General features: G+C 52.3%; 1 protein-coding gene across 2 annotated transcripts; it reads left to right on the top strand.

The window, feature by feature from the left end:
• The first annotated feature begins 1,067 nt into the window (after nt 1-1,067).
• LOC130264850 (maestro heat-like repeat-containing protein family member 7) lies at nt 1,068-10,620 on the top strand. 2 transcript variants are annotated; one of them, XM_056513425.1, is made up of 22 exons: nt 1,068-1,429; nt 1,689-1,795; nt 2,181-2,335; nt 2,680-2,827; nt 3,100-3,287; nt 3,377-3,514; nt 3,980-4,094; nt 4,525-4,662; nt 4,905-5,081; nt 5,215-5,370; nt 5,705-5,800; nt 5,952-6,106; nt 6,451-6,598; nt 6,871-7,058; nt 7,148-7,285; nt 7,751-7,865; nt 8,046-8,183; nt 8,432-8,608; nt 8,742-8,900; nt 9,057-9,158; nt 9,564-9,666; nt 10,262-10,620. In XM_056513425.1, the coding sequence occupies exons 1-22, from the start codon at nt 1,297-1,299 to the stop codon at nt 10,483-10,485; spliced, it is 3,198 nt and encodes a 1,065-aa protein (XP_056369400.1). In that variant the 5' UTR covers nt 1,068-1,296; the 3' UTR covers nt 10,486-10,620. The 2 variants fall into 2 exon arrangements, with proteins under 2 accessions (XP_056369400.1, XP_056369401.1); XM_056513426.1 differs by having other exon boundaries at nt 1,086-1,429; nt 8,046-8,159.
• The last annotated feature ends 380 nt before the right edge of the window (nt 10,621-11,000 follow it).

The raw sequence follows: 11,000 nt of genomic DNA, 5'->3' as shown, positions 1-11,000 counted from the left end.
GAGATGAACACAATGACAAAGATTGCTAGATATAAAATGAAGAATATTGCTAATAGGGAGATTGCTGCTGCACTGGTAACTACTGGCTAGGAGCAGTTCTCAATGTGCTTGCGTTTTCTTGTCAGCTGGCTAACTAGACTCTTTCAGACTTTGAGAATTATTATAATTGTGATTATTTTCATTTGGATCATTGCCTACTCCATTAAGACCACCATAATAAAATCAGTCTCCATGGTAAAACTTTCTTAAACCCCACCTGTGACATTAATTTGCCCTGAAAACAGACATTTGCAATTAGCATTCCTCATCTGCCTCGTTTTTACATGTTAGATGACCCCATACAATCCTAAGATGGTACCTGCGTCCTTGTTTGTCCATTGCTACTGTTAATTGTTCCTACGATGCTGGTTCTTACTGCATGCTTATTGTTCTTACTGCTCATTGATTGTTCATTGTTAATGGTACTTTGAAGAATGATGATCTATAGTAGGCATTGCAGCTCAAAAACATTGCATCTGCTTTTAATTTTGGAGGCACCACCACTCCAAAGACACTGGTCAGATCATGACTGTGGTCCTGGCTAGAGTGTAATAGAGGCACCCACTGTTCACTCTCTTGGCACCAATGTTGATGCCTTGCTGTGGTAAAGGTCTTCTGGGCTGTGCTTGTACTTTCCTTTTCTTGTGTACAAATGAGGTGACTGATGTGGTGTGTTTGTTTCCCTCTCTCTTTGGACTGCAGGATTAGAGACCTGGGAGGCTGCAGTCTGACTCACTGGGACAAGCATGAGAACCCTGGAGGAAGAAGACATAGTGGCTTGAAAAAGGATCAGAGAATCAGGTAAAGAACATCGGTGGAGACATGCTCAAAGCAACGCATGCCCATAGTTCTGATTTCTCCATTAGGATGTTCATGGCAACCAACCACCATGATATGGGCATTGGCAATTGGATGGCACATGCCATGGACCCCTGTGTTACCCACTGTGACGTAGGCACTGCCAATTGGATGTCATGTCATTGGATGTCACAAGGCCCTTTGTGACCCACCGCAATATGGGCACTTTGTGACCTGTCTCTATTGTCAAAGCATCCAGCCACATAACCCCAGAAGACACAACAGGACAGGAAGGAACAGAGCGGGGCTGCAAGAAGGCCCCGCATAGCCACCTCATGTCTTGCAGACCTGCATCTTCTCTTCTAGGACATCCTCCACCCCTGTGGCTGAAGCCCTCAAAGCCAAAGCTCCAGCAGGATTGAAGGGAGGGATGCCCCAGTGTCCCAGAGAACCCCAAGCATGCTAAGATTGACCTCAGTGAAGGGGAGGGAAGGGGAGGAGGGGGAGGAGGAGGAGGGTGATTATAAAAGCCCTGGGGCTGTACCATCACCTCAGCCTGAAGAAGTGGAGGGAGTCCAGCTGCTGCAAGCAGGTAAGTGGCTGAGCTGGGCCATCCCATCCACGGTGGACATCCCCAGGGAAGAAGGGGAAATGGAATGGGGTTGATTTCCCTAGTAGCCCCGCTCCATCCCCTGAGCACCTTCAGTCCCAGGCTGCAGCCAGTGAGGCAGAGATTGGTGCTCCCACAAGTCGTTGTCTCCAGCTGGCCCTTGCTGGAGAGTGCAGGGCTCAGCTGTGTCTCCAGACTCTCCTGCAGTCCCTCAGCTCTGACTGTGGTTGCTTTTTGCCAGATACAGTTGAGAAACTGCCAGAAGAGAAGCAGCGTACCCATTGCCACAGAAATGCACAGGCACTTGCAGACTTCTTTGCCTGGGCTGAACCTATTGTTGCAGCTGGGGTAAGCACTGCAGCAGAGCACTAGATGGGACATGGCTCCTTTTCCTGCTCTAAGATACTTCTGGACTTCCATAAGCCTATTGATCATAAAGATGATACCATCAAGTTCCCTAAGGGTATGGCAAATGCTAACTCCTGTAAAGGAGAGGATCATGCTGCCATGATGGATGTGAGCATAGGAAATGGCACCTCCAGATTGGAGAAATTTAGTCTAAGGCAAGGGTTGGCCAACTAGAAAATGTGCACATTTTCAAGCTGGGTCTGCTGGGGATCCAGCAGACTTTTAGGCCAGCACAGTGTGCTAGAAAAGGAAGCATTTCTTCAGGGTAAGCTGGAGAAATGGCTCACTCTAGTGGCACTACAATTCCCTGCCACGTCTCCTCCAGGTGCCGACCACTGTGAGGGGCATTTATCAACGGCTCTCATTCATCAAGGATGTGTCTGCTGAGCACAGATTGGATAAGACCCTGCAGGAGATGACCCTTGCACAGCCACATGATGTGGTGGTGACCCTCCTGCGGTGTGCCCCATCATGTGACAGGTACAAGGCCCACTGGCCTGGAGAGCTCAGAGTTCATATGCCTGAAAGGTCATCAACCTGTAGAACCTGCCCCACATATGCTGGCAGAAAGAGGAAGATTTTCAGGGCCTTCTGATGATTTTGTTTCCCAGTCATGGCATGTCAGCCTTGCTGCTGTGCTCCTTCCCTGCCCCTCAAGGCACCATCACTTGGCTGTCTGCTACTCACAGTAGCAGTCTGGTTGGGTGCTGCTGCAGAGGGGCAGTGAGCATGGGCAGAGCTAGTGACCATCTGGGGACCCTGCAGCTGCCCGGGCCATGGTGCTGTGGCCAAAAACCCACTGACACAAAGTTCTGGACCTGCAGAGTTGCTGTGACCATGTGGATGGCGATTGTCTCCTCAAACAGAACTGCAGAGAAGGTGCTGCCAGAGCTCCTCTGTGTGCTGGAGGACTGGCCACTGCACAGCACATCCACCTCTGATAAGGATAACTCAGATGTCTTTTCCCTGGCCGTGAGTTTCTGGACTAGACCCAAGCACATCCTAAAGGGCTGCTTCTCTGGCATCTCTGCATCCTTTGTGCCCCACCACTGCATCCGCTGCCCCACATGGTTTGCTACAAACCTGTGTTCATGGCAGGTGCAGAGGCAGCCAGGTGTCAGATGCTGCTCCTGCTGCATCTGTCGGGCACAGAGCAAGGCCTCAGCTTCATCCTCCCATGGCTGGGCCCTGCCACTGAGATGTCTCAATGCTGAGTGGTCTCTGGCTGTTTTGGTTTTTTGCAGGCAACCAGAGCAGTGTGGGAGATCATTCACCTGCCCCAGGGCCCAGAGAGAATGATTCTGTATTTCCCCCGCCTCTTTGTGGCCCTGCTCTTCCAAGTTTTCTCCAGCACAGAGCAGATGCCAGAGGAGGTCAACGCCTTCTGGAGGCGATGCCAGCACAAGCACTGCCTGCCCACAAACCCCAACAGGTGCTCCATTCTGGTCCTCCCATCTCTGCACTGCCCTTGCAGCTGGGGCCAGGATTCCCGGCATGACCTGGGCTGTGCTCTGCACACAGATTTGTACTGCTGACCATGAAATCACTGCTTTGTCACCTGGAGTATGAGAATGTGGTGTCTGAAGTTGAACGGGAGTGTGGCTGGGACACACTCCTCAACACTGACACCCACCACTATACAGTGAAACTTCTGGCCAGGTGAGAGCCACATTCTCCCCACTCCAGCTATTATTTCTCCACAGTCTCTACATAATCCCTGTGATGATGGGTGAGAGGGAATTGTCACGGAGGGATAGTGCACAAGAGTGATAAAGCCTTGGAGGGCTGGGTGCACTGGAGCAGCCACAACCCAAAGTGCCAGCATCTTTCCTGAGGAGTGCCAGCATCTCTGCTGATGGCACAGAGCAGGAGCTCTGTTTGCAGGCAGCCTCACTGAGGACAGCCTGCTGGGAATAGGGAGGTTGCATGGAGGGCCACTGACAGCCTGGAGGACAGGACTTGCCCGTGGGAAGAACTCTTCATTCCTGAAATGAGTCTGCTGGTGTTCAGCTCCACCCTCCTCCTTGCAAGAGATAGTGGTGAAAGAAGAGGCCTCTGTGAGTCAGTTCCAGGACAGGTTTGTCTGCCCTGCTTAGAGTCGATGATGTCCTTTTTCCCCTGCAGAGCAATGCTGAGGGTCTCAGAGCCCTTGTGTTACCGGATAGCACGCTACCTGTTCAGACTGCTCCACAGAGAGGAGGCACACTGGGAGGTCGCTGCCATGGCCTTCCTTGTGGAGGTGAGCTGATGGCGAGCACTGCCTTGCCGAGCTGTGTCCCACCACTCCGCCCTCTTGCAGACGCAGCTGCAGGGGAGTCCAGTTGGTGAAGGAAGGGTAGAGTTGGGCTCTGCTGTGTGCCCTTTGTCCCCTGCTGCTGGGGTGACACCTATGGTTTGTGGTTTGTGCTGTCCTTGTGACAGCTCCTCCTCTTCCATCATGCCTTCTCAAGGTCATGATATTGGAGGCTGCCAAAGCTGGGGCACAGAGTGGAGGAAGTGAGCTACCTACACAGGACAGTGGATGAGCAGGGGTGTTCTGCAGCCTCTAATATCTTTGAGCTCTGGTGCCATTGATCTTGCATATACCTTTATTGCTGTCTCTACCTAGAGCTGTGCAGTGATAGTGTTATATCAGCCGTGCATCCCTGTCACTGAACTGTATATTTCAGGTCCTGCCTTGCCTGAATATAAAGCACTGGGGTGAACGCATCCTACAGCTTTTTCAAATCTACCTGTGGAGGGAGCAGAGAGTGATGCGTCTCCTGGTGCTCAGATGCCTCATGGTACTCTGCAGAACACCCTGTTTGGTGAGAAGCAGGCAGCTGCCAGCCAGTATGGGACTGATAACACTGTAGCTTGCACACAGATGGGCTTTAGAAGATGGGTAACTTCTTCTAGCTCCCCTGACTTCCTATTTATCTACCAGACTCCATAGGAATAGACTTTTGGCTTCTGGGCTCTGAGGCAGCAGCATGGGGTTGAACTGCTGGAGTGGTTCTGGCAATGCAGCCTTTCATGGCTTCACAACATTGCATTGTCTTCCACACAGGCCAACACAATGTCGGCCCTGACTGAAAGCCTCGTGGAGGTTCTGAAGGATGAAGACAGGGAGGTGAGGGGGATGACCCTCTCTGTGCTCAGTGAGATGCTCCTGAACAGAGATGTGCCAATTGCCGGTTCCCTCGCTGTGCAGCTGATTGAGGCACTCCGGCCACTCTTTGACAATGTAAGGCTCAGTGCCCCCCACCAGAGGTGCTAGGTGCTGCCAGGAAACTCTTCCTTTGTGGATTTTCAGTTCCAGGTCCAGGTGGACATGGAGCAGTCAGTTCTGAGGTTCTTGCTCTCTTCCTTTTCTCTAGGATACTAGCCATGTGCAGCTGCTCTCCATTCGCATCTTTGAAGCAGTGATGGAGTTGGTAGAGGAAGAGGGAAAAGAGCCCCTAGAGAAAATTGTACGCCAGAGCCTGTTCCCACTGTTCCGCCACTTGCATGACAAGAACCAGTTTGTGGCAGAGGTTAGAACTTCTGAAATGCTGGTATCCAATTTGAAAGTTGCTCAGATGTGCTGATGCCTTATGGAGCCTACGGCTCCTGCATCCTCCTCCTTTTAGCTACAGAACAGCAATTCTGGGGTACCTCTTTTCTGCTGTCCTTGCAGTACTAGGTGCCTGAGATGGGAGATGACCTGTCACTCTGCCAGGCACGAAATCCACTCATGAATTTGGTTTCTCAGTTGCTGCATCTTACCACTAAGGGCCAGGAAAGGCCCCGAGCCTTGCCTACGTGCACAGCATACAGGCTGGGTGCTCCCAGCAGTGATTAAATCTCCCAATATTTGTTGTTCTACAGGCTTCTTGGGAAACTCTGCTTCAAGTTAACACATTCCTGCAAGAAAGGAAGTTTGAGCAATTATTGGAAACAAAATGGAAAGGTGAAGAATATCTGGTAAGGATAGACTCAAAGCCCCAGACAGCCTAGTCAATGCTTTTTAAAGCCAGCAAAGGGTATTGCAAAGGAAAGCACTTCTACGGGGTAAGCTGGGGAAATGGCTCACTCTAGTGGCACTACAATATCTTGCCATGTCTGTCTCCTCCAGGTGCCAGCCATTTTGAGGGATATTTACCAATGGCTCTCATTCATCAAGGATGTGTCTGCTGAGCACAGATTGGATAAGACCCTGCAGGAGATGACCCTTGCACAGCCACATGATGTGGTGGTGACCCTCCTGCGGTGTGCCCCATCATGTGACAGGTACAAGGCCCACTGGCCTGGAGAGCTCAGAGTTCATATGCCTGAAAGGTCATCAACCTGTAGAACCTGCCCCACATATGCTGGCAGAAAGAGGAAGATTTTCAGGGCCTTCTGATGATTTTGTTTCCCAGTCATGGCATGTCAGCCTTGCTGCTGTGCTCCTTCCCTGCCCCTCAAGGCACCATCACTTGGCTGTCTGCTACTCACAGTAGCAGTCTGGTTGGGTGCTGCTGCAGAGGGGCAGTGAGCATGGGCAGAGCTAGTGACCATCTGGGGACCCTGCAGCTGCCCGGGCCATGGTGCTGTGGCCAAAAACCCACTGACACAAAGTTCTGGACCTGCAGAGTTGCTGTGACCATGTGGATGGCGATTGTCTCCTCAAACAGAACTGCAGAGAAGGTGCTGCCAGAGCTCCTCTGTGTGCTGGAGGACTGGCCACTGCACAGCACATCCACCTCTGATAAGGATAACTCAGATGTCTTTTCCCTGGCCGTGAGTTTCTGGACTAGACCCAAGCACATCCTAAAGGGCTGCTTCTCTGGCATCTCTGCATCCTTTGTGCCCCACCACTGCATCCGCTGCCCCACATGGTTTGCTACAAACCTGTGTTCATGGCAGGTGCAGAGGCAGCCAGGTGTCAGATGCTGCTCCTGCTGCATCTGTCGGGCACAGAGCAAGGCCTCAGCTTCATCCTCCCATGGCTGGGCCCTGCCACTGAGATGTCTCAATGCTGAGTGGTCTCTGGCTGTTTTGGTTTTTTGCAGGCAACCAGAGCAGTGTGGGAGATCATTCACCTGCCCCAGGGCCCAGAGAGAATGATTCTGTATTTCCCCCGCCTCTTTGTGGCCCTGCTCTTCCAAGTTTTCTCCAGCACAGAGCAGATGCCAGAGGAGGTCAACGCCTTCTGGAGGCGATGCCAGCACAAGCACTGCCGGCCCACAAACCCCAACAGGTGCTCCATTCTGGTCCTCCCATCTCTGCACTGCCCTTGCAGCTGGGGCCAGGATTCCCGGCATGACCTGGGCTGTGCTCTGCACACAGATTTGTACTGCTGACCATGAAATCACTGCTTTGTCACCTGGAGTATGAGAATGTGGTGTCTGAAGTTGAACGGGAGTGTGGCTGGGACACACTCCTCAACACTGACACCCACCACTATACAGTGAAACTTCTGGCCAGGTGAGAGCCACATTCTCCCCACTCCAGCTATTATTTCTCCACAGTCTCTACATAATCCCTGTGATGATGGGTGAGAGGGAATTGTCACGGAGGGATAGTGCACAAGAGTGATAAAGCCTTGGAGGGCTGGGTGCACTGGAGCAGCCACAACCCAAAGTGCCAGCATCTTTCCTGAGGAGTGCCAGCATCTCTGCTGATGGCACAGAGCAGGAGCTCTGTTTGCAGGCAGCCTCACTGAGGACAGCCTGCTGGGAATAGGGAGGTTGCATGGAGGGCCACTGACAGCCTGGAGGACAGGACTTGCCCGTGGGAAGAACTCTTCATTCCTGAAATGAGTCTGCTGGTGTTCAGCTCCACCCTCCTCCTTGCAAGAGATAGTGGTGAAAGAAGAGGCCTCTGTGAGTCAGTTCCAGGACAGGTTTGTCTGCCCTGCTTAGAGTCGATGATGTCCTTTTTCCCCTGCAGAGCAATGCTGAGGGTCTCAGAGCCCTTGTGTTACCGGATAGCACGCTACCTGTTCAGACTGCTCCGCAGAGAGGAGGCACACTGGGAGGTCGCTGCCATGGCCTTCCTTGTGGAGGTGAGCTGATGGCGAGCACTGCCTTGCCGAGCTGTGTCCCACCACTCTGCCCTCTTGCAGACGCAGCTGCAGGGGAGTCCAGTTGGTGAAGGAAGGGTAGAGTTGGGCTCTGCTGTGTGCCCTTTGTCCCCTGCTGCTGGGGTGACACTTCTGACACTGTCACTGCTGTGTTTGTTTCAGGTCCTACTGTACATTAACTTAAAGAACTGGGAGGAACGCATTCTACAGCTTGTCCAAATCTATTTACAGAGGGAGTGCAGTGTGATGCGTCTCCTGCTGCTCAGATGCCTCATGGTACTCTGCAAAAGAACCTCTTTGGTGAGAAGCAGCTGCCTAGCTGAAGCTGAGCAGCCAGTATGGGTCAGAGTAAAATAGTAGCTTGCACACAGATGGGCTTCAGAAATAGGCAGCTTCTTCTAGCTCTCCTGACTTCCCTTTTGCCTGCCTGGAACCTTTGGCTTCTGCCCTTCTGGTCTGTAAGGAAGCAGCATGGACTTGAACTGTTGAAGCGGTTCTGGCAATGCAGCCTTTCATGGCTTCATAACATTGCACTGTCTTCCACACAGGCTGAAAGCATGGAAAACCTGACTGAAAGCCTCACTGATGTACTGAAGGATAAAGACAGGAAGGTGTTGTGGATGACCCTCTCTGTGCTCAGTGAGATGCTCCTGAACAGAGATGTGCCAATTGCCGGTTCCCTCGCTGTGCAGCTGATTGAGGCACTCCGGCCACTCTTTGACAATGTAAGGCTCTGTGCCCCCCACCACAGGTGCTAGGTGCTGCCAGGAAACTCTTCCTATGTGGATTTTCAGTTCCATGTCCGGGTGGACATGGAGCAGTCAGTTCTGAGGTTCTTGATCTCTTCCTTTTCACTAGGATACTAGCCGTGTGCAGCTGCTCTCCATTCGCATCTTTCAAGCGGTGATGGCGTTGGTACAGAAAGGAAAAGAAAGGCAGGGGCTGACAGACTGCGTGCGACAGAGCCTGCTCCCGCTCTTCTACCACATGTATGATGAGAACCAGTTTGTGGCAGAGGTGAGGACACTGACCCACTCATGTCCTCTGTGAGCAGGCTCAGTGGCCTTCTGCTCTAAGGCCTCCAAGACCGCTGCACTCCTGCCTCCTTCTGGCCTTTGTCTGGTCCTATGCCCTGGAATGCTCTGCCATCTCCCAGTCTTTGCTGCTCTGCAGGCCTCTTGGGAAACCCTGCTTCAAGCAACGATATTCCTGAAGAGGTGGAATCTTCAGCAGCTGCTGGAATCAGAAGAGCTGTGGAGGTTTGGCGAGTGCCTGGTAAGGGTAGCCTCAAAGACCCAAACTGTGTCTGAACAAGCCCTCTGCCCTCAGTACCCACTGTGAGGGGCTGGCAGCTGTGGTCCCTGCCTCCTAATGCACTCACCACCATCAGCCTGCTCCCCACACACTACTCCCTTCTGGTGTGTGGCCCAGCAGGGTCTTATGCAGGCTCCTATGGCTCCCTGAGCCAGGCTGCCAACAGAGCCCCAAGCCAGCTGTGCTTGGCATCAGGACAGCACTGGGGTTCTCTTTGGAGTAACCATCTCTGCTCCCTCCAAGCCAGCTGTTGGCTGGCCATCAGGGGTGTCCACACAGTGATGTCAGTCCTGGATGCAGGGGCCACCCATCCAAAGGGAAGAGTCAGTGCCAACCCTTCCCTCTGTCCCCTTGTACTCCCTCCAGCTGAAAGAGGAGAGGGACAGAGCGGATGGGTACCTGCGCCAGTCCGTGATGTACCTGCAGAGCCCACAGAAGTCCATTCGAGAGGCAGCCATGAGGCTCACTGGTGAGAAAAATCCTTCAGGGTCCCTGGCTTCCCTACTGCAGCTTGGGCTCAGCCCCAGCAGAGTGACTCAGCCCCGTGGCTGTGGTACCCTGACTACGCCTCAGGACTCTCTGCCACCCTCTCCCACCCTTGCCCTTATGCTTTATACATGGCTCAGCCCTGCCAAGGGGAGGAGCACATGTGCCCAGACTGGCAGCACTGGTGCTGGGGAGATGTGCCACTGGGATGATGATAGGCTTGGTGTCCCTAGTACTCAGCAGCTGCACATGAGCAAGCAGCAGGAATTGCTCCAGGTCACCTGTAAGGATCAATGAGAGCAGTGGGATATTAGAAGGGATGGGTTTGAAAGCATGAAGGATCCTGGGCAGGACTCTGTTCTCTCTGCACAAGCGGGGTGGTGTAGGATTGAAGGGACATACGAGATATTCATCACAACCACCTCAGGGCTTATCTTCTCACTTCCAGTTCCCTCCTGGGCATGGGAAGATCTGGGATTGGATGGGGTGAGACAGAGTGGGGCTGCCCTGACAAGATAGATACCTGAGGTCCCCAGAGCTCTGGGCTCTGACCTTGTCTCTGTTCCTCTCTGTTCCAGCCCCACGAGGCAAGACAAACAAGTTCAGCCCCTCCATCTTTAACCTCGTAACTCAAACCCGGCACTTTGTAAGAACTGCGGAGACAAATCCTAGCTCCAGATTCAGGCTGTTGCAAAACCAGCTCCGTGAGGCATGGAGGAGGCAAGCTTCTCTCTTAGAAAATGGCTGGCCTTCTCTGTGGCACAAAGTTGGGTTTCGCCGCTGGAAGCCCCCGCATTACTGATCCCAGGAGCTCATGGGGACATCTGAAAGGAAGTATTAGGTGGCTTCTGGTGTCTCCCAACCCACAGGACAACTCTTCTCCTAGATCCCTTTTCTTCACCCCTTTTAAGGAAAATAAAATGCAAAAATAGGCACTATTTCACAATCTCTTTCCTCGGGCTCCTGCCAGGCAGTGCCCAATCTGCAGCTGGCACTGGAGCTCCACACTGAGCTATCTGCACTGACTATGTACCTTAACACTCCCACCTGTGTTTTATTTGAGCATATCTGCTAATATACTAAGAGGGAACAAAACCCCTTCAAGGTATTTAACCACTGCTCTTACATACATCATTATTGCAAGTAACAAACTTAACAGAGTGAAGGCTAATAAGAATGTCATAGGACAGAAATATTTATCAATCTGAAACCACAAAGGATCCTCTAAAGTCAGTTACCGATAAAGAGATTCATCCTTCTCTGCGTGTTAACATAGTGAGTCAAGCATTCATCACCATCTAACAGGCCTTAACTGGG

This window comes from Oenanthe melanoleuca, chromosome Z (genome assembly GCF_029582105.1).
Source record: "Oenanthe melanoleuca isolate GR-GAL-2019-014 chromosome Z, OMel1.0, whole genome shotgun sequence".
NCBI lineage: Eukaryota > Metazoa > Chordata > Aves > Passeriformes > Muscicapidae > Oenanthe > Oenanthe melanoleuca.
This window is presented reverse-complemented; position numbering and strand designations above follow the sequence as displayed.